This window comes from Andrena cerasifolii, chromosome 11, assembly GCF_050908995.1.
Source record: "Andrena cerasifolii isolate SP2316 chromosome 11, iyAndCera1_principal, whole genome shotgun sequence".
In the NCBI taxonomy this organism is placed as follows: Eukaryota; Metazoa; Arthropoda; class Insecta; order Hymenoptera; family Andrenidae; genus Andrena; species Andrena cerasifolii.
In genome coordinates, this window is record NC_135128.1 from 10,158,995 (window position 1) to 10,183,237 (window position 24,243).

The following is a 24,243-nucleotide window of genomic DNA, read 5'->3' on the forward strand; positions in this document are numbered from 1 at the left end:
ATGGCGGAGGGGCACCGTATCCGGCTGTGTCTGTTGCGAAATTCAATACAAAACGAAGCGTTCTTGCTACGAGGGTCGGTTATTTAAATATGGCGCCAGGGTAACACGATGGAAGGGCAAATTAAAGGGGTGCTCGTTCGGTGGCGCCGTTAGCGAGAGCCGCGTTAATTTTACAGCGAATTCCCTCGTCCCCTCTTTTGCCTCTTCTTCGTTTCTGCTTCTTTGTATTCTGCGCAAACGGCGAATACGTATAAGCCGCGTTTCTACGTGCGCGACGCATGGAAGCAGAGCAGAGTTGAATTTTGACATGTCATATTCAAAGGGGGGTTGCCTTTGGGAGGCGACTTTAAGGCAAATTTAAATTTAAACAATTTGAAATTCTTGCACTGTAGAAATTCACCGCGTTTAACCCACTCGAGATTACTTCCTCGTGTCCGAGAGACAGTTCCATCGGAACGAGGGACAAAGCGAGAACGGTTTAAAGTTGCGGCTACATATCGCGCGTATTCAACGCACGGAGCTCCAATAGAAAAAATTAAACGCGTCTGGGGCTGTTAATTATTTAAACACGTCGTTCGCCGGGTTTAATAAAGCATCGCGTGTAGCCGCGCGATTCCGCGATGGAGGAGCGCGATACGAGGGAAAAACAAACGCGGCGAAACATTTTCATCTGATGTAAAATATTCCGCGGCACGCCTCCCCGTTACATTTTCCACCGGTGGCTCTAACGTTTGCTCACAGTCGGAATGTTGAGCAGAAAAAAAAGAAGAAGGGACGAGCAGGAGCTGTTCATTAGGCATTTCGTATTCACGCGGTGGGGAAAAAAAAGGGGTCCTCAAAGTGAAGAGCGCTGTGGAAATTTCGTGTCAGCGGCTCGCGGAGGGCCGCGAAGATTCGTTGCGCTGCTCCCCGGGTCTATCTTTCACATTCCGGGAGCCGAGAACGAAGCGGACGATCGACGAAGCCTGCGTTAGCAGCGGGACTGAAAGGGCCGTTTGTCCACTCCGCAACTAAACCGACGGCAACCGGTACACCGGAGCAAATATTTACGAAGCGCTTGACCCAATTACGTCCGGACAAAAGAATACCATGAATTTCAAGCGAGGTCCGGCAAATTGCACAACTGAAACATTCACGCGCGTGTGCACGAACGTGACGCACGCCAGCTGGCTCGTCTTCGCGGACAAAGAGGAGCAGCGGAGCTGGAGAACGACGGGGGGGAGCGGCATAATAATTCTCCGGCGACGAGTCTTTGATCGGTCCGTTGGGCGAATACCGGGCAGAAAGGTATTAACAGGAAATGGAATTCTGACTGATCGAATTAGCGGGACATGTTAATCGAGACAAATGGATCTATCAGGATAATCAGGGATGGTAAAAGCCGGCGCCGATGTCCGGCCGTAAAAACCGTGACATTACTTACGACACGTCCGCCGTGCCTCTCAACGCTAATAAAATGCGGCCATTTGCATTTTAATTAGCACGCCGCTTCAATCTCCTTTCTCCTCTTTTTGCGCTCCCTCCTCTTTCATCACGATGCCTTTTCATATTTCGCGCGCGACACGCTCCTCCCGCCGGTCACCGGAGGGATGGATCGACGGAAATTGATACGAGCTGCACGGCGGATTGAAAGTCTGCACGGGTGGATGCCCGAGTCCGCGTTAGTTTTGAGGATTAATTTGCAATGTATTATGCATAATACGCGACGATTATTCGTATCGCCGAATTATTCATAACGCGTTATTATCGCCCGATCGTCATTAGCCGAATTATTCTTCGATTAGCGGACGACGATTAATCAGGGTATGGTAATCATCAAGTTCGCCGCGACGGTCGCCGCTGTTCCCAGCAGCCAGCGAATTAGCTTTCGGAAGAATGTAATTTCGACCGCCGGGGCTCCGCGCGACATTATAATTACGCGTTAAAATATATCCTTCGACCTGGCAAATACGTTCCGCTGTTTTCGCGGGGCAACATTTAATGAAACTCGCGTGGAGCGTGTACAGTGCTCGCAGGACGGTGGCAGAGGGAGCGTTGTAATTCGTGGCGCAACACTAGATTGAAAATGTGAAATAAACTTCTCCCGAGAAAATTCATTCTGAAGACAGCTAACGCGTCTGACTATTCCCCGGCATTTCTACTTGCGTGGGAACAGAGATTGCTCCAACGAATGCTCCGCCGAGAGGATGAAAACGAAACCCCCGTCGACAGAGCTGAACGATCACGGAGGAAAGACCCCACGGTCAATTTTCCATAGATTCGCGAGAAGTCAAGGGGCACGGGCGTAGATCTCTGCGGAGCTGATCGATGAACAGAGCGCGCGGGTGGTCCCCGCGGTACAGAGTCAGCGCGAGCAATGTTTACGCTGACGCGATACGGCACGGCAGACGTGTATTTGCGTCACCGCCGGGGAGGGGAATATACGATATATAACGTATATAGACGTTAGCCAGAGCATCGCTAATTCGCGTCGACGTAGAGGCGATCTGGGCTTTGCAACGTGATCGTTCCGCTACGCCGATCATCAAACCCTAGCGCCCGTTTCATCGACCGGCTAGACCATCTTTATGACGCTCCGATAAGAGGGGCAGGCTAGATTCGACGTTAAACTCACTATTATCGGTTCAAATAAAGTCGTATATGACGTTATGCACCGTGTCCTGTCCCCTTTCGCGAGATCGAAAAATACCGTCGCTCTTATCTGCCAAACGATCAGCGAACGATCCAATTGATTCGCTCGAGGAACCTTTTATTACACAGATTTATAAGCATTCGCGTATTGGATGGGGCTATGAATATCTGACCGCCGGTTTATGGGTTAAATAAATTCGTGTGGATAGCGGGCTCCGAGTTACAGTTTAAAGAAGGCCCTACGAGCATGGTGGATGTTTAATTGACGGTCGGTTTGCTTTTGCCGCGCGTCAGAGAGTGGCTCTCACCCCTCGCCCGTCCAATTAATATTGTACGGGCTATTCGAGGTAAATATCAACATGCTTTCGCTTTATAGACTTTGTTTCGAACCGCAAGTTTCGAGTGAATGCAGAATTTATACTGATCTGGATTAAGGCAAAGTGTTTGGTCCAACTTGGGCTGATTTTCGATTTGAATGGTGCTAGAGTTTTCGGCTTAGGAGAGATTTCAGTGGATACGTTCGGCTTTAGACAGACTGACTCTAATGCATACAGTGGAATTTCGCGTACAGTTAATATTAGTGAATTATGTACTTGTTTCGTGGCTGACACAGTTGCGTCTAATATACAGTTTGTCTTACGGAATACGCTACTGTGGTTAAATTAATGCTACATTAATTTGTGACTACACCATACTCCGTAAAGTTTGGGTAAAATAATAAGCTCAACTTTTCTACAACTCACCAAGGCCGATTTACACTATTCCTTAAAAGAACAATGTACATCACCGTGAGCCCCATGTATTTGAAAGTAGTTAGTATATATCTCGTCCAGTTCTCACTCTGTAAACTTCATTCGATCTACAAGTTCCAACTGTACAGCTGAGCCGAAGAAGTTCCTTCAAATTAGTTCGATTTCCAATTTGTTTGGATTGGCGTTCAGAAGGGACTTAAATGCAATTGTAGAGTCTTGACTACACCTCCTCAGGTACCCGGTATTACCGACTTTAACGGTGAGATTAAATTACAAAATAAATTTTAATGAAATCCCGTCGGCAATTCGAAACAGAGTGGCGGAGTAGATCAGTTGATAGACATTACCGCCAAATGCAAAAATGATCTTTCGTATTAGCAAAATTAGCACGGGTAAAACAACAATGATAAAATGTGAAACTAAACTGACATGCCTGAGGGGCTACAGACAACAAGAGTTAGTACCCAAAACGAGAATACTCGCGTCTGTTAATTGGACGTTGGTAACGTTCTCGTTGGGGAGCAGCAGAAATTAGAAATTGAATTTCAAGCCCGAAGATCGTATCGCGACAATTATCGCTGAGCTCGTTCGGGCGGTAGTATCGAGAGCATTCGAGCGGCGCTTGGCTATTTGCTGGAAAAATAAAGAAGAGCGACGTGCACGTTAACGTTTCGCGTCGATCGGTTCGAGTGGTGACGTGGAATCGACAGTTTTAGCGATACGCGGCGTAAAAGTCGCTTCCGTTCCGGAAGCAACGTGCCCGCGCGATACCAGAAAAATGCAACGACCCTGTCGTCGTCGTTCGTCGTCGCTCGTCCTCGTTTACCATTTTTGCCCGCGGTCGTGTAAAGTTTCCGCCAGCGACGCCATATGCCCGCGGTATTATTATTAGTTTAGTTTAGCCGTGCCTGCTCGAGCGCTTCTTGCAAGAAGAACAGGCGGGCGGAGGGTGGGAGGGAGGGAGGGAGGGAGGAAAAAAAAAATGTACACCGGCGCAAAAAGGTGAAAAATATTTTTCCAACTTTCCTCCCGTATCCCATAACATCCGTCCGCGTTGTTAGCCCCTTTTTGACACTGTTTGCCTGATTCACTTTTTCCCGGTCTACGTGTGCGCGCCGCGGAAACCACGGAAAACCGTGTACAAATATCGCTGCGCTCGGGCGCGAAAGTTTTTTAATATCCTCGTAGACGGATCCAGTGTCATTTGTATTAGCGCACAGGGGGGCGGTGTTTCCCCGCCACTTCTCGGCGTGGGTCGGATAAGAGCGATATTAAAAGGATTACTCACCACCGACAGCCCTTTTTCGATCAGCAGACAGAGGCCCACGGGCACGGTGGCATCTGGAACAGAAGAAAAGGGCGAAACGTATAATTCACTGATTCCCACCGAACGAGCGAACGAACGAATTTTTCGACAATCCGCCCGCGGCCACTCCACCCATCGGTCGCTGCGCCCCCCCCCCCTACCCACCGTAGTGACAAACTTCGAAAAGGTCAGTCACCCAAGCGCTTGCTGTAGAGAGGAAGTGACGAGGGTCTGTCATACGATGTGACGTTACAGGGGCAATCGAAAGAGCCGTGGAAGGGTACGAAACGGAGAAAGAGGAAGCGGGCTGCGAGGTGAAAGAGAGGCGCGCGCTCGACGAAGGCTGTACAGCGAGGATAAACGCTGCTGGTGATCGAGAGCCCCGCTCGAATGGTTGGAAGGGATAACAAAAAAAAAAGAAAGAAAGAAAGAGGGGAAAACCGATATCGAGCTACCAGCGACGAAAGCGACTCACCGATAAATCAGCCAAAATAGCACTCGCTACAAAACGAAAGTTCAATTGGACGTCGTGTACCTACGAGTTAACATGAAGGGCCGAGGTCGAGGGAAAACGGTAACAGTTTCTGGCGCGTCCTCGATCATTTAACAAAAAATAGAAATACGGCTTTCGTTAGCGGATCTTGCGATCACGTTTCAATGTAACTGTAAAAGTTTATTGCACCGCGGTCGTTAATAAATTTTTAAAGGTGCATTGTGTATGATTTGCAAGGCATTTTGGGTTGAATTTCCAGTGCGCAGTATGAGATAAATAAATAAAATTGGTAGGTGAAAGGAATATAGAAAAGGTCGAGTCAGAGGTGCAGCCGTCACGGTTGTCTGACTACGGGCAGACCGCGACTACTGATCTCGGGCGCGACTCATTTGGCGCTGAAAGCCAACATATTTTACTACCTACAATTCGTTTAGCTTTTAATATCTCGACCGGACTTTTTACATTATTTCTTTTATTGTATCCCTTTAATGCCTACAACTCGTCGAATAAGATTCTTTATGTAAAGTGAGAAAGAAATGCCTTCTATCTTGAAGAATTCCATTCAAGATTATCCACACTCGGAAACAAGGTTCTTTATCGAGTCAAAGCAGAAAAGGGTCAACCGGGGGAAAAAGGGTCGACGGTCTTGAAATTTCTGGAAAATACAATCTCGCGAAGAATTTTAAATTTCCATCTTTCCCCAGGTATTCGAGTCGTCCCGAAGCCACGCAGAAATGAATCACAATCGGAACATCTGTAAGACCGCGGAATTTCATTCCGTGCTCGTTCCTTTATCATTCCTTAAACTGTTTTCAGAATCCACGGAGCCAAGACACTTCGGTAGATTACGCGGGATTCCACGCAGACAAGCGCGCCATGGTGCAGGTACAGCCGTACGATTTCATTTCAAGCGGTTCGTCCCCGTATTCTTCGAAGTATCGTCCGTCCCCCAAGATAAAATATGGCGAAACTTAAATAAGTTCAAGAGATGCAACCGTATGATAGGCAAACTCGCGAAATTGGGGGCCGCGCGATCCTCGCGGAGAAATGGGTCACAGTTCTCGCATACATTTAAAAATAAAAGCGCCCCTTGCGTACGGAATATTAATAAGATCGCCGAATTCTTGAAATTTCAAGTATTATCGTGTATAATGTGGATAAGCAATAAACTAAGCACATCTGTAAACACTTCTTCGTGTATTTTATTACTTAAAATAGCTGTGCAGTAAAATTTGAATAATAATTTTATCTATGTGGGACGCTGCATAATAGAGCTTCTAAAAAATGGAAGCTCTGTCTCCGTACCTCGACTTAATTTCACTTAGCCGTACTCTTCAAAAGGATTTGAGCGCCCTTCGTGCCGTAATTTTCGCATTACCGGAAAATGTAAAGTAGGTAATTAAGAAGAAATTAGAAACAATTAGAGGCTTTCGAGCAGAAAAACGGAGGCACTGCTTGCTGCAGGCCTGCCTTCAATTTTATGCGCAAGTCGACGCTGATGTAATACCATCCGCGATCGAATTCACGCCAGAACTGGCAGCAAACGTCAAAGAAGTGACGTTCGAAAATTGAAAGAGCGCATAACTGGCGAGGAAGATCAGGCGGGTGAGTAATATTCCAGTTAAACTTCCCTCGATTTCTGATTAGTCATCTGCATAGTGATCGAAATAGTTCTGGCTGTCGATACGCTTGTCTCTTTTATTTGATCGCGGCGAATCGAACAAATCCCTAGACCGCTGGCAAACACCATGCTATTTCAATTCCATTTTTGACAGAAAACCATTTGCTTTTATTGCGACTTCTCCAATTAATCAACACCCTGTCACGCGTGGTTTCTTCGGCCACAATATTTTAAGTTATCTACCCTTTTGCGGCTCGATGTCGATTCTGAAAGGAAACTGTGAAATGCTGACGGCTACAACGAGGCAAATACGAGCACCATACCGCACAATGCGTATTCTTCTCCCGTCAATATTTAATTTCACTCGACGTGATTCGACGTCACAGCCGTCTACGTCGGGAGAAACGAAGGCACCTGCAGCTTCTCCAGTGTCGCGTGGAAAAATTTTCGTTAATAGACGTTGCCAGTTTTTGGTAAAAAAGAAATTCGAGCCCCGCTCGTTCGGGCAGCTCGCAAAGCGGTGGAATGGAGGGGAAAAAAAGCACGGGAAAGGCCACGATTGTTTCATCATGGCCGACACGTGTTCACGTCGACTAATTACGAGCCCTTTGAATTCGAACGCGTTTTACGAGACTTTCGAGCATTTTTCCGGCCTGTAGCCGAGCGATTCGAACCGTCGCGCTTTCATCCCGCTGAATTACACGCACGTGCGCCCCTGACGATGAAAGACAAATAGGACTTGATCGACGAATCAAATGTGTTGGATTTAGCGAAAGAGAGGCAGGAAAGTCCGCGGATTATAGCGCTGTTAATTGTTACGATAAATAGCGTCAATTGCATTTCCGCATTGAGAGCGGCTGGAGTTTCAGGAATACGATGGGATAATGATCCTCTGAGCAAAGATTAATTAAATCCGTTGAAAAATGTTCCGACCCTACCGTGGTCTGGAAACTCTGTCATTGTTTCAGAACGGGCGGGGTCTTTGTGATTCATAAAACACGCGGTATCAATGCTAGGAGCAAAGTTCCACGAAATTGGAATATTATTCATTGCTGATTCTCTTGTGAATAATATTCAATGCATCATCCTTTGTACAAACCTGACTACAACAAACGAGACTATGCCGACTGTTGGCTGTCGCAGCACAGAGCGGGGAATACCTACATATTGATCGATCCTTTCGCGAGATGCACCAGTACTCTTGCGACAAACATCATAAGGGCTAATCGAAGTGAAGAATAGACTCCATACATTTATGAATTACAAGGATTAGAAAAACGACCTTTTGGAATACGAAGTATTTATATCTCTCTGCAAAACTAAGTAGTTAGTCTTGAGATTGCTGAAAACCAACCAACGATACCAAGAGGATCAAGGACAGGCTAGGTTAAATTCGTGGCTGTTGAAGAACTCCATTTTACGAGGTTGTCCGAAAATAGAGTGGTTTCGGGGAGAATGAAGCGATCCGTCTCTCGCTTATTTTAGTGGAACTGAATTGGATGGTGGAAGATTTCTATTATAATTGGCTTCTAATAGGAGCATAGGAGTAATGTCCCAGTTATAGAAACACAATAGCAGGATTTAAATTTAAGTGACAGCCGGACTTGAATTCGGAATAGATTGCCGATCTTACTCGCGAGGTGTACCGATAATTCCGAGAACGTATTGGCTGGCCGGATGGCACTGACGTATCGCCATTTCAATCCCGTTTGGTTAATGAAAACGAATGATTCCTCATATTTCGGAATACATCCGAATCCCCCGTTCCGACCGGGGACCCTTTTTGCCATTGACTCTTCTCGGCGGAATGGAAACGGCGGAGGGAAGAGAAGAAAGGAGAAAGAACAAATCCAACTGACGTCGAGCACGGCTTGCTAATAGATATTAATGGAACCCCCTTCGCCGTGGAAATACGGCCGTTTTTTTTTTTCGCGCGAACGAAGAGGCATCTTCGTTGCATCGTCGCCGGAGTGAATAAAAGAAGGAAGCGGAAGGGGTGGAGATACGGGGTGTCAGGGCGAGCAGAGACAGAGACAAAGAGGCGTTCGAATAAAAGAGGAGCGTGTTATCGAGCATCGGCCATGATAAAATGAATTGAATTAAAAAAATAGGCTGTGATAAGTGCTGGGGGAGGAAAAGCTGGGCAACGGGGCGCCATCAGCTCGCGAACTCGGCGATAACGCACTTCGATAGCGATTACATCGTATAATCGAGCCCGGCGAACTCGTGTTAGTCTTCTCTGAATTTTTTCAATTTTATTTAACCGAACTGAGTTTACATTTGCCAGGTATTTGCGCGTCAAATATGTCGACCACGCAGCACTCGGGCCCAATTAAATGTTACGCGACGCTAACGCGAAATTGGTCACAATATCGCCGGTGCGTAGTTTACGCCTGCAATTTGGTGGCCGATGTCCCGCGAGACGTTTTTGTTCCCCGCTTGCAACAACGTTAATAAAATGAAATTTTATTCGCTGCGAAAAATCCGCGGGGACGAGCACGTTTGGACGTTATTTTAATGAATAATCGCGATCAAAGATAAATATGTGCCGGGGAAATTCACGCGGTTGCAAAACACACCGGCTCGTATCGCTTTATTGAACAGTTTAATAAAACTGCCCCGCAAAATAAATTTGATAACTCAATGATGGAGGACCCTGTACCCGTCGCTGTGCATAAATCGAACCTGGATAAAAGGTCAATAATTACCATAAGCGTAATAAGAGGAGAACCATCATCGTACATCCGTGACGAATGGGTCGAATCAAACTTTTAAGCGTTTCCGGTATCGAAGCTCTTCTGTAAATTTCCTAATGAGTCACGGCAGTTTGCCGGCGTAACGAGCCGCCCGTCGTATTAACGAGATCAAATTTTTCAAGGAATCCAGTGGGATGAGACAGAGGGAGCGAGCGCGAGGGGGTTCGGACGGGGCAGGAAACGAAGGAAATTTTTTCTCTCGTGGGAAAGACAGAGACGAGATGAGCTGTGGTATCCGGAGCCTCGAGGGTAATCGACCTCCACTCTTGAGCACCTCTCGGATCTCAGCCGCTAATTAAGACTTTTACTTTTTCCTCGGCGAGTCTCTTCTATCTTCTCGAGTGTCCGGAGTCGTGGGTACGCGTTCGTCGAGAAGAGGACATGACGACAACCGCGGGGACGGTTGGTTACGGCCGCGTCTCGTGAAAAACCCGACGGCCGAGATGGCACCAGCACAGCTGTCGCGAACGAGAGCGAACGAGGAAACCTCGAGATAAGATCAAATCCGAGGAGGCAAATTTTAATTATATTCCGACATCGAGTTGGCAACGTCCCTTCGTTTTTAATAAAACTTTGATGAAAAAAAAAGGGGGGGAGGTTCCCGCGATGAAAGCCAAAGGATTTTCGTTTATTCCGGCAGTGCCGTTGCTTTTCCAGACCAGCCTCCATAGCGGCAGCCTCCGCGCGATCCGTGAATAATAATTTGCGACGATATCGTTAATAATATCGAGGCCGCGTTTGAATAATTACCGCTCATGGGGTTATGAATCATTCCCAGTCACATTGGCAACTATTTCAATTCGGATCCCGGCATAATTTGCTGCCCCGCGGTCCGCGGTGAATCACAAGGGCGGCGAATTTTCAAACGGGGTATTATCGTCGTTTCCACGGTGATCCTACGTGAATATCGCCATCGGATATCGATAGCCGCGGCGCGCAATGTCTTCGTCGCCGAGGTGGTCGCGCGACCTCAACTCTCGATATCGAATCAAGATTCTGAATTGCGCGTATAAATCTCTCTGGGCCGGTTGCGCGAAAGCGGGGCCGGAGAAGCGGTGGGTTAAAGTCGCGTGAGCTCGCGAAAGCCTTCGTTCGAATGGCACCAGCTCAGTTCAGGATCAGGAATATATGAAGAAGAATAGAGTGGAGAGAGGGCATGTACCAAAGAAAACGAAACACTCGGTGGGTCGAGGTGCAGGGTGTCCAGAAAGGTTCCAGCTGAACTTATACAGCGCCTTACGAGTGTCGAGTGGGCGGAAAAGTTTACATGGACTCATACCTGAAGATGTTTTATTAAATGGTTATAAGAAATCGATGATTCTCTGGCGAAACTGTTCGTAGAATTTTCGCGGCTTTGCAGACGCATCGGTGACTCAGAAACCAATGACAGTTGCATTATTGCTGTCACGAGTTGAACTATGTTCGGCTTTAGATATAGCAAAGAACTGATAAGTGACAATTACTTGTTGCAGAGTCAACGATTTGTCGACCGAGTAACGAAGTGGATATAAATAGTTTCATCAGTAAGTCACTGATTTCTTACAAATCTTATAAGCTTGTTTCGCTTAGCCTGCCCTTTTAAATCGCTGTGTAATTAATTTGGTGAGAAACTTTCTGTACAGCCTATGTAAAGGCTCGGTTCAACTCGAAAGATGAGGAGCGAAAGGAACGATTTTCAGTCGGCTGTTTCCTTTTTCCGCTTTCCTCTCTCTTTCATTCCCTCTCCATCGCGAAGGGCGGCGTCACCATAAACCGGAAGAGCTTCACGAGCACCCCTAAACCGTGGGGTGCCGAGTGCTAATTACGAATAATTACGAGTACTAATTAAGGCTTCCCTTTGCAGCGGCGCACGAACTCCAGTAAAGCAAAGACGCACGTGTAATACACCTCGCGCTTTGCTAGCGCCATTAAACGCATGCTAACACCATAGAAATGATCGGCTTTGAAGACACGCAATGTAACCAGCAGACATGAAACTTTCGATGGGCTCTCGTACGAGGCTGAAACTCCAACGGTTCTCTCACGTTCGCGTGGAATTATGTAAATCGAGAGCAATGTAATCATTACGTTACACGCCGTCGCCACAAGTGTTTTCTTCTTTTTTTTTTCAATTTTCCTTTGACTCTTTCAAGCTATGTAGGGGAGGCCGGGGCTAAAAGTTCCGATTTCGATAAAACATAAAAAATGACTGAAAAATAATGTAGTTATTCTCTTCACTATTGACTAATTTCTTGTTAAATTTATTATATCTTCTGATTTTAAGCTTGTGTTTAATATATTGTAATAGGTTTCCCATAGAAAGTAATTTATTTGTAGCTGATCGAAGCGGAACTTCTTACCCCTATATGGGGCAAGTTGTTATCGCATTGGGGTAAGTTGTTACTATGATATAAGAGTTGCCTTTTAATGAAATATTTCATTTTCTAATGAAATAAAGCAGAATTTTATTAATAATGGTTATTTATGAAGGTTCGGACCAACAAAAATGTATTATATTTAAAAGAAAACCAAAAGCGACAATTTTTATTTATCTTTACGCATATCTTCGATCGAAGTCGTGTCCCTTTCCGCCTTTCATTCATATGTTCGCATCTTAAAGCACAGCGGAAACAATTTATACATTTGCGGCAGGTCTGCGAAGATGGCACCCCCAAATTCGAATTTTTGGAAAAACTCAACGGCATTCGTTTGTCCATCGTTTGCCCACGTTTGCCCATCAAAAATTTTCGTTTGACCACCCTCCAAAAAAGAGTTATGAACAAAATAAAAAAATTGTCTTCATCACCCATCATGAATGCACTTCAATTTTTTAATAGAAGGATACGAATGTACCCGACCTGACCACGTTTGCTCACTCTCAGATTTCATTTGCCCACCCTCCAGAATTTAAATAAAAAAATAAAAACCGCGAAAAAATGGGTATAGATGAAGCGATCGCGTTAAAGTTCGATTATTCTCGAAAATATTATCAAAATCGTTCTTTCAACGGTCCAGTTCGTTAGTTTAGATGTAGAAGAGATTTGCCCATCCATTAATTTCGTATGCCCACCCTCCAGAATCGAATTATTAATAAAGATAGCCAAGAAGTGCGGTGCCCGTTGAAGCGATCGCGTTAAAGTTCGATTTTTCTGGAAAATAATATCAAAATCGTTCTTTCAACGATGCAGTCCGTTAGTTTAGACATAGAAGAGATTTGCCCATGCATTAATTTCGTATGCCCACCCTCCAGAATCGAATTATTAATAAAGATAGCCAAGAAGTGCGGTGCCCGTTGAAGCGATCGCGTTAAAGTTCGATTTTTCTGGAAAATAATATCAAAATCGTTCTTTCAACGATGCAGTCCGTTAGTTTAGACATAGAAGAGATTTGCCCATCCATTAATTTCGTATGCCCACCCTCCAGAATCGAATTATTAATAAAGATAGCCAAGAAGTGCGGTGCCCGTTGAAGCGATCGCGTTAAAGTTCGATTTTTCTGGAAAATATTATCGAAATCGTTCTTTCAACGATGCAGTCCGTTAGTTTAGATGTAGAAGAGATTTGCCCATGCATTAATTTCGTATGCCCACCCTTCAGAATCGAATTATTAATAAAGATAGCCAAGAAGTGCGGTACCCGTTAAACCGAATACCTTTCCGTTCGTTTTTTTTCCGAATGAATTATCAAAATCGATTGTTCTTACCGTAAAGGTTAAAGGTGATTGGTGACATGTTATCCACTTCAATTTGTATCGCTCATCGAATACTTCACACTTTTCACACATCTGCAGCATGTGCAGAATAATACCAGAGTGGTTTTCTAGTCATTTTTCACTAATTACCGCAATGATATCGCACAACGGAAACTAATATAATCTCACAGTTACTTCACAAACCGTAAATGAACGCACGATCTCGCAAGAGTTGCGCCCGAACTCTGTAGACCGACTGACTTTCGTGCGTCGTTGGAAACAATTCGAGAGTGTCGCAGACATCTGTTTACGTTTCGGCACGTTCGATGACGACACGCAGCGCTGCTACCCTAACTAAAGGGGCGCAGCGCCGAGTGCCACTGCCGAAACGTAAACAGATGTCTGCGACACTCTCGAATTCTTTCCAACGACGCACTTCTTGGCTATCTTTGTTAATAATTCGATTCTGGAGCGTGGACATACGAAATTAATGCATGGGCAAATCTCTTCTATATCTAAACTAACGGATTGCATCGTTGAAAGAACGATTTTGATATTATTTTCCAGAAAAATCGAACTTTAACGCGATCGCTTCAACGGGTACCGCACTTCTTGGCTATCTTTATTAATAATTCGATTCTGGAGGGTGGGCATACGAAATTAATGCATGGGCAAATCTCTTCTATATCTAAACTAACGGACTGCATCGTTGAAAGAACGATTTTGATATTATTTTCCAGAAAAATCGAACTTTAACGCGATCGATTCAACGGGCACCGCACTTCTTGGCTATCTTTATTAATAATTCGATTCTGGAGGGTGGGCATACGAAATTAATGCATGGGCAAATCTCTTCTACATCTAAACTAACGGACTGCATCGTTGAAAGAACGATTTTGATAATATTTTCTAGAAAAATCGAACTTTAACGCGATCGCTTCACCTGTACCCTTCTTTTCGAGGTTTTTATTTTTTATTTAAATTCTGGAGGGTGGGCAAATGAAATCCGAGAGTGGGCAAACGTGGCCAGGTCGGGTATATTCGTATCCTTCTTTTAAAAAATTGAAATGCATTCATCGTGGGTGATGAAGACAATTTTTTTATTTTGTTCATAACTTTTTTTGGAGGGTGGGCAAAAAAAAATTTTTTATGGGCAAACGTGGGCAAACGAAGGACAATCATTTCCCACCGACAAGTCATTAAAATGTTTTCATGGGGGTGCTGATGAAAATTTTTTTTTGCCATAATTTTCTTTTGAAGGGTGGTCAAACGAAAATTTTTGATGGGCAAACGTGGGCAAACGATGGACAAACGAATGCCGTTGAGTTGTTCCAAAAATCGAATTTGGGGGTGCTATCTTCACAGATCTATTTGCGGCGGGGCAAGTTTTTACGGTACCAACGTGCCCCAAGTCACGGTAACAACTAGCCCCTACCGACACATGTAGCAATTTCAAAGATTATTCTGCTTATACATGTATTCAAACGATAAACACTATTACACCATGTTCTTAAATGTCATTTGATCCATAAGAACGATTCAATCTATAATATCTACGTTAAATAATTGAAATAGACCAAAAAGTAATGATAGAAAAATTTTTACTTATCTGGTACGCGACTAATAGGCCCTTGCTTACAACCACACAATTCGCTGTCGCGGACGCTATTAAAGTGGGGGACAGAGTGGCGTGATCAGCTCACACGGAAAAAATAATTTAATGTACAACGCTCTTTTTATTTTGAAGATAGAGCCGTCGGAACAACTTACCCCCGGAACTTTTAGCCCCGGTCTCCCCTATATAATCCAAATTAACGTGTAAAGTTATTCTAACGAACACTGGAGCAGGGATGAAAGCTCTTACACTCGTCACATTTATATTATTCGGATGCCACGGGACTCTGATATTTTTTTTTGTAAATAATATACATTGACTATAGAAAATTCAGATTAAATAATATTCATTGATTCTAGAAAATTCAGATTAAATAATAGGTACTCATTGATTCTAGAATATTCCGATTAAATAATATTCATTGACTCTAGAAAATTCCGATTAAATAATATTCATTGACTCTAGAAAATTCAGAGTAAATAATATTCATTGACTTTCAAAACAAATTACAGCTAAGCTACGAAGATTGAAGTCCTATGTAGAAGTTTAAAAAACCTTTTATGACGGAACAATAGGTACGATTGATGATCGATCCTGACGAGTCTTTACTGTAAGTTGTTTGTTCAGCTAGGCTTACGGCTATTTAGTAGCAATCAAAAAGCCATTCGATCGTGCGGCACAAAATCGACAGGCGTTTCTGATAATCTTGGTATTTACCTGTTATAGATACCTCATGCACGATAAGCATTAAACCGAACGCGCAGATGGCGGGCGCGCGAAAGGCTTTTTGCAAGCGCGATCTTGCATTTAATTCGATTATTATAGCTTGCCTCACGCATATCCAGTGGATTAAGTAATTCATAAGCATAACATGGATTCACGGAGCGTTTCCCCCTTTGCCACCCGCATCAGCCTCGCGTGTTTGCTCCGTGTCGCGTGAAAATCCGTTTCCACGATTTCGCTCGACATAAGTCCAAGAACGATTTATAATGGAACTCACAAACTCGCCGCCGAATCGTCAGCAGTCTTTCCTCACCGTGGCGAAATAAATTGGCTGCCGAAACGGCAAATGGCCGCCAATATTGGCATTGCGAGTTTTTGCTATCCCCTGCTGCACACAACCGCAGCTGGGATTTTACGATGCCCTTTTGTTCAAACTACCTCGCGTTTGGTCGAAAATTTTAATATCCGCGTCAATTACGAGGGAGCCGCTGGAAAGTTTGCAACGGTGGCCAGCGAAGAATTGAGGGAGATATCTGGTCGGTTTTTTGTCTTCCGCACCAGCACACCGGGGAAAGTTGCACGCGGTTAATTCGTGACTCGATTGAAAACGATCCCCGCCGAATCGGGCTCTGTACGTAGCGGGAATAGATTTCAACTTTCCTCGGCGGCCGAATGTTTCATAGTCCGCTGGAGTGATGATTACGGCATGGAGAAAAAAAGCTTCGGATTCCCTTTCAATGGCCGTTTCCATGCCTGCAGCTTTCGCCAGCTAATAGCGCTTTCGCGGTTACGCCGCGGGATCTCAACCCCTCGACCGCCGAAAATAAATTTCAATGACCCCGTATCCGGGGTTGGGAGGGCATCGCCGGCATTAATCCCGCCTCGGTTACAGCTAAAATCTGCCCGAAGTGGCGGATATCACTGATAATTACTTGGATTTTTCGCGCGCGGATTGCACTCGATAACGCTGTTCTTCCCGAATCTGGGTTACCCGCGGCAGCCACCCTTCCAACGGACTTCCAACATCGATGGAGGATTATTGATTTCGACCATCAGTTTGCTTTTGTTCGTTTACCCGTGCCTCTGAGTTTAATTTAAACCGCGCTAACGTTTTCGAACTTCGGCATTTGCTGGAAATAATGTTGTGCTTACTCGAGGCAAATGTAATCAGGACGCGGTGGAATTTTCCGACCGTTCGATAATGTAGAACCAATTGAATTGTGGGCAGTTTACTTAAGATGGATACCAGACTAGTTTTCTAAGTCCACTTAGAGCACCGAAAGCCGAGTAGCGCCGGTATCCGTTCTATCTTTATTTCGCTGGAAAGCGAGATTATAGAAGCTCGTAAGCTGACTGCTAGTTGCATCCTTTCGCGTTTCCTTCTGACTCGTTACGTCACTCGAGGACCGCGGCCATTGAGTTACAGTTAACTTTAAGTTTCTGAGAACTTGCCGCACCGAAACTTCAGCAAAACCGCCAAACGGACGCTCGGTATAGGTGGCCGCGGAAGAGCACTTCCGTCGACAGAAATGCGAGGGGTGGAGCGCTGCGAAAGTGCGTCTGTTTTCCTTTACCCTTTTTTCGCCCGAGTTAAAGTTCCGCGGCATCCTCCGCCCGAATATGTGGGGCCAAAGAAACGGGCGTACAACCGAAGGCAGTTTTATCTTGGAATTTTGGGCAGGACCCAATTAATCTTTTTACACGCGGTCGCGATGGGGATGAAAGTTTTGTTTGCCGATACATCCCGTCGTGCTAGCTCCAGCGCACACAATTGCGCGGCTAAAGGAGATGCCTCCATGTAACAACGCACTCCACGGAATGGTTAAATATTGAAATTCGGTGTATTTTCAGTAAGCCGATAAAAGGGACTGGAAGCTGAGCGTGGTTATCAATATAAGTTATGAAAACATTTAATTGGAAGGCTGAAAAGAGCAGCGCTCTCGATACTGCGTGTCATTGATTTTGCTAATACATAAAAGAGAATACTTGTGTTTAAATTATATTCGTCCATACTTGATAAGGGATCCAGTTACCCTACATTCATAGAACTCGACGAACGATTCTTCGATAAGTTCGATGCTACTCATGCGTTTTCAAGCGGTCTCTCATTTAAAACGTAAAACTAACAGACTCGCCGGGCTGCGAAGAATAAATCTGCGGGGTGAACCCGACCAATTCTGTCATACCGCATCCCCAACTCGATGATCCCCTTGACATCAATCTGTATCGCATCTGGGCGCAACGAAATTGCATCGGTACGATGCTGTAAAGTACGCAATTAACCAGCTTGCCTGTTGCCAATGAAAAATAGATTTGCACGCGCTGGCAGTGGCCGCATCATTTTGTCGGATCAACGAAGCATATCCGAGGGAATTAAATCAAAACGCGCCGGCATCGAACGAGCCAACAATGAAATTCACTGACCGTCGCAAAGCCGGCCGAGGTCCTCTCTCTCTCTCTCTTTCCACTTGTCGCCCCGTCGAATGTACACGCGGCGGGGAAATTAATTAAACAGCGAAAAAGAGGGAAGTCGCGCGCCGCAACTAAGTGGAGCGGCTACGAAGTATGTCAGGCGGCTGCTAATCAACGCTGGGCCGAATGAATCACGAGGTCAGCCGTTAAACGGCCCTGATTCGTGCCTGCAACGGCGTCCACGGAATAATTAATCCCCTAATCGCGGAAACAGCGAGCCGCGAAGAGCAGGGGATCCTGCCGGAGCGCCGTTTAAAAAGCAATCTCGGCCCGGCCCGGCCGTATAGCCGCCATGAAAATTATTACGCGAGAGCCACGGCCACGAGGATACGAGGAACGCTCGCTGGAGGGTGTATTCGCTTCAACGAACGAGCGGAGGGTATAAAAAGGGGAGGGGGCGGGTGGGCATGGGGTCGGTAAGGGAGGAGAGGAGCAGTTAAGGTCCTGTAGCCAGGAAAGAAGGACCGAGGGCTGGAACGGCGAAGATTCTAAAATATGAGAGCTATTAACCGTACTTCCCTATGAGCATTACCTTCCCTCATGTGTAAATAATGCAAGCTACCTCCCACCCCTTTTCTGCCGGGCACTTCGCAGCCCCTCTCCGCGCCGGTGTGACCCTGCACGTGCAATCTGCAGGCCTGCACGCGTGTGCAAGCTGCCGGCGCAGCTGCGGAACGAGAGTTTAAACGGCGTGTTCACGGGGTGTTCACCAAGCATCGACCCCTGCTGAATCGAGGCCAGGGAGGTTCTTTGTGAAGGCGCAGAGGGAGAAAGTTTCCACGGAGAAATTAATTTCGGAACCTAATCGCGAGGATAATTAGCTTCGAGAGTTGAGGAGTATCGGGAAATTGGTGCAACTTGCAGGGACGGTTCTAGTAGGTCACTCGCTCGCTACTTGTTGTCGTGTTGGGTCTTGTTTAAGGGTGGAGTTACTCCGTAACCGGTACGTTCGAAACGTTTCACCGTTAATCGAGTGAGTCAACGACGGGGCGAATTCCACGCTCTATTGTCCCGCGAAATTAATGACGAAACACGCTTGTTAATAAATTACGGGTGTAAACTTCGCAGGTTAATGGGCGTTATTAAGGGGATCGACAAAGGAACTAATCGTTCGCAAGGTATTCCACGGTGTAGCCACCAAGGGCCTCTTAATTTCCTATAGGGGTTGCATTAAGAAGAACTTTAAAGCTCACGAATGGAGGCTAAATTGTCAAAGGGCTTTGAATCCGGTGTGCATGTGGGATATAAAGTGGCTGCTCTATCTATTCATGAGCGTCGATAGGGATTAGAGAACACCTATAGGATAGGTTGCAACGTCCTCTCTCATAAGCCGCATGTATGCACTTTCTCCACACCTACCGGTACTTTTCTTCCTGTGCAGTATCGACACATGTTGTTTGCTCAGGGCAAGCATAAGCTGCATCTCAGAAGAAAATTCACAAATCAATTTATAGAAAGAAAATAAAGATGAGAGTACATATTTTCGAGCTTAAACACTCTGATGAATCAGCCACTGTTCTAGATGAGAAGTCGGATAACAATGTCCATCGTGGGGTGGTAAAAGGCCGATGCATGAGGGGAAGATCGTGTCCAAGGGCAGGGTAAATAGAGTGTCGGAGCTTACGCCGGATAAAATCCCATGGCGCTAAAATTCGAGCCTTTAAAAGCAAGCTTAAACGATGCTTCAGAAGGTTTCGCGTTTAGGGATTTTGAATTCAGTCGGACGCCTCGGGTCGTCCGTTATCTATGAGCCAGGCCGTGCGTCTTTGAACTTTCGCGTTACAATAAACGCGAGCTCGCTTTAAATACGCCTCGGCGAATCATGAGTGAGTGGGTATCTTTGAAAAACATGTAATTGTCCGCTTTCCCGAGGCGCCGTTAACAATGCACGTTATTTCGAAACATTCATGGCCCTATGAACGTTGCGCAGTCTAATTACTTTTACATTTAAATTAGCAGCTTTTGTCCGCGCTCCTCAGACATAATACCCATGTGTGACGAGTCGCTTTTGTGTTACCGTTCTGCTTCCACTAATGAACTAAACTTCGTCTGACAAAAGTTAGGGTATTGGGGAAATATTCGACACCAGTTTTAATGGAACTTTGAAGATAAAATTCACCCCTTAAATTCAAGCTTTAATACCTAGAGAAAGACACGCGTCTCCTAATTCTCATTATTTTAGAAATATAAAGGAGTTTCATGAAAATCGGTGTCGAACAACATTCGTTTCAGTGAGATTACATCTCTGCACGGTAGATCCGCATTCCGCGGCGACATATCAAGAGAATGACTTACAGATGATGAGCAGGATCGACGGATGCTCCTCGCCGCCCTCGTATTTGCCACTGAGGAAGAGAATCCATTGCCTCGGATCGACCCTGATCCCGTACCTACGGCAGAACAAAAGAGAAAGGCGCGTAAACACTTAGGAGGAGAACAGACAACACTGTATATCCGTTATTATTGGTCCCGTGTCTTCCCTTTGGTTTTACCTCTCGCGCTAAGCGAGTGTTTACGTTGCGACACGGGTCGGAAGGCAAAGGCGTCGTTATTAACGTCTGTGTCCGGCGATACCCTCCCCGAGTCTCTAGCAGAATAGAGAGGGAAGAGAACGAAGGAGCAGCGGCCAAATAAAAAGTGACGTGCCTTTTGATCCTTTTGTACCTCGGAGGTAAATAATAAATGTCACTCGCTCCTGAAACGCAGAAAAGTGTGACGAAGCCTGGGATGGAAATGGGCTGGGATCTTCTTTCTCATCCGAGGGGCGGTTTCGCGGATAAATAAGTAGACGTTCGTGGCCCTCGATCGAAGGAGCCTTGACAAGATACTATCTTCATTTTCCTCAGCTATCCGTGGCTGTCCTCTTCCGCGGCTCCGTTTGAAGCGGAACGATTCCCCACTTCAGCCCTCGTCGTAACTGATTTTTATGGCTCTATATCGCGGGATTTATCGTGTACCATCGTATCAATCAGAGCCATCAAAAACGTTTGTTGCACATGGCCGCCCCGTCCACGAAGACAAACGAACTACACTCGCGGCGAAAGGAAAAAAAAATCGTACCGGGGGGGGAGGGTAAACCGACACTAATGGCTTCGGGTCGAACGCGTCGACTAACGATGATAAACGAGGCTTATAGGTGAAGTAATTAAAGTATTTGAAGTGGGCGCGGTTCGACACCAGGAGAAAAGGATATTTATTGGGACGCGATCGTCGGTTCGTTTCATGTTTCCCCCCCCCCCTCCCTCTCTCTCTCTCTCTCCCCGTGCCCTTTCCTTTCCTCCTTTTTCCCCTGTCCCCTGTCGACGCCAACGCAATCAGTCACGTTGACGCAGTCCACGATAATTGAAGAGCGAGCCGGAAAAATCAAACGTTTATAATTGATAGCTACCGCCGCACTCCATGCGGTGGCGAGCCAAAAGTGATTCGAAAGGGAACAGCAATCCCCTTGTATTACCGTCCGGTAAATCACTGCGCGCCAGCACCGCGTATATCTTTGTGCAGCTCCGCCGATTGAATTGTTAAATACTTTGGTGGGACGCGGAAAAATCGACGCGCCACCGTTTAACTGGCATTCGCGTTAGGCAACGCGCGATTCTCTGTTTCCCGTGGTGAAAATTAAACGTGTCATGCGCTAGAGATCATATTTACTGTATAATGGAATTCGCGGGTCGATATGCGAAGAGGCAGGGCCAGGTGAGAAAGCAGAGTAGCGTTTGCTACCTATCAGGTGTAACTAGAAATATAGCTCTCTCTCATTTCGAGATGTAGATCTACCCCTTAAAAGGATTGGCGTGGTATTAAGAACGGTTCTACGTAGAGAAGGAAAGGAACAACTCATCGGATTATTGGATCAGGATTCGATCGCTTATCCTTGATCGTATTTGCACTATCCCCTTTTCGCTCGAGGTGGAAAGTAGGTTTATAAACAAAAACTCCAATCGCCTGGGCCCCCGTATTTCAGACGTTGCAGGCACCCCTTTCAGGCGGCGGGGTTTATTGGATCCATCAAAAGCACGGCGACTCCGATGCCCGTTTATTTCAGATAAGCCTGATAAGGCAGCCGAAACGGCGAGGACTTGAGGGGATATCGCCGCCATCGAAACTCATCGGTCCAAGGCGTGAGTGGGAACGATATTAAATTTCTTTCCCCCGACGAGAATAGCCGCTTTGATCCGGGCACAACCGTTAAATCCGCGCCCGTTCTTCGCCCGGCGAAGTTCGTTAATACAGCGTCACGATAAAATCCCCAATTCCGCGTCCACCGAAAAGAAGAACGGAGATGGATAGAGGGCGGAACGAGGAACGGGTCGTGCGCCCGGGTGAGGGGAGAGCAGCGGCGTAAGTAAGGGAGAAGGAAAGAGAGAGAGAAAATGAGAGAGCTTAAAAACTTCAGATTGAAAGAGTTACGGCGCCAATATGGAACGTTACGTTATAAAAACGCGGTCGCGAAAAGTTCCCCGTTAAATATTAATAAATGACTGCGGGTGGCGTTTATCTTGTTCCAGCAGCCGCTGAACGCGTTGACGCTGTTACTTTTATCGGTTCGTTTACAAGAGCAAGCTGTTGGTTGGCGCACGGCCGACTGATTCGATGGTTCAGACGATCAAGCTATAAATGAGCACGAGGCATATCGGCTGGCGTACTAACGCCGTCGTTTCCTGGCGTAAACGACGAACCGAGCGAGCAATTTTTTCATCGAAACAGTCGACTCGAGTGCGCCCCGTGTAGTCGACGCGGCCTTAAAACGCTCGCTCAAAGCGAAAAGATCGGTGACCTGTATGGCCGTCCGTGCCATCATTAATACGATTTAAAACCTCGCTTACGGGGTGTAATCCATTGACCCGAATTTCCCTCGACAGCACGATTATCTAATGGAATTTCAAGTTCATACTGTAATTGGCGCGATCCGATTACCGTGCACAAAGGTTTGTCGTCCAATCTGTCAGTTTAAATCACTTCCCGCGGTATCGTTAATCCGATTAAAGTGCTCGCGGAATGCGCATGCAGCCCGGTGTAAACATCTGCCAATGGCATCCCCAATTACATGGAAAAGCATGTCCAGGGCGACTGCTAATATAATCGAGTCATTAATGGAAAGCCGTAGCCGCGAGCCGATTATACAGAGTACCCGTTGCAATCTGAAGATAAAAATTTCTTTGGTCCCCTCGCATACCTTTCGACGACGTAGAAGCTCGGGAATAAGTCGCAGAGGCGAAAAGAGATATTAATATTTAGTAATAAAATATCGCAGTTTGAGGAAAAAATTCCAAGACTCTTCCGTACCAGGGACTTTGAGATGTGCGTGCAGATAGATTCGCATGAAACTACTTAACAGCTGTGAAGGCTGCTGGTTGGCGAAACCCTAACTTAAATTGTTGCAAGCAGGAAAAGTATTACGGGACACTTTTCAATGTTACTTTCGGAGAATGCAGCTTGAACGTTGCGAAATTCTCCCCAATCGATTCTTTCTGTGCGGGCATTAATGCGACCAATTGAGAGCCGGCAGCTCGCATGCAGTGTTCTGTAGTGAAGCGAAACTATCGCACTGCCGAGAACGTTAATGCCATTTTTCGCACGATAATACCGAGCAACGGCGGAGTTTCGAGGATTCCCTGCGACTATAGCTCGTGTAATCCGGATGAACGGTGGACGAGTTTTATTTCTCGGCATGACGTGAATCCTTGCGAAAATCGCGGGCAAAATAGAACGGCAGGGGATGAACGTGACACGACGGATTCGGGGACGTTTCTACGTGATGCGCCCGGCCCGATATCGAATCGCTGAAAATTTTCAACGCCGGACATTGTAATCGTTCCGGGGAATACGAAGCCTCGGAACAGCCCCTAAAAATATCGGTGAAACTTTATCGCGAATCGATTCCTCCCGCCTGTTGTTCAAGGATATTTCCTGTCAAACGAAATACACACGCGTTTCTATTGCGCCCTCTTTGTATTAAGACACGCTTTGAAAAATATAAGAGAGTTTCAAACAAAGAAGTGAATTAACTCGTAATATTTCAGCGAGGCGCTGGAACTGATGGGATTCTGAAAATTTTAAACGTCCCCTCAGCTCCAGCACCTTATTTAAATATACCAAGTTTCAATTCCTCGGCGAGGTATTGGTCCAGGTGGCCGCAAACCCAGAACAGAAGAATTCATTGGATCTTAGGTTTATTCTATACCTCGTCTGTGGTAGTACGTTAATC

At 46.0% G+C, this 24,243-nt stretch overlaps 1 protein-coding gene across 2 annotated transcripts in view; it reads right to left on the bottom strand.

Annotated features, from left to right (window-relative positions):
* The window catches only part of Mdy (diacylglycerol O-acyltransferase), a 93,110-nt gene that overhangs the window by 53,310 nt on the left and 15,557 nt on the right, over window positions 1–24,243 (bottom strand). For both annotated transcript variants that reach the window (XM_076822688.1, XM_076822687.1), the window contains 2 exons: window positions 20,334–20,428; window positions 4,672–4,724 (listed from right to left, as the gene is read on the bottom strand). In XM_076822688.1, the coding sequence (XP_076678803.1) occupies window positions 4,672–4,724; window positions 20,334–20,428 (148 nt within the window). The remainder of the gene's footprint in view (window positions 1–4,671; window positions 4,725–20,333; window positions 20,429–24,243) is intronic.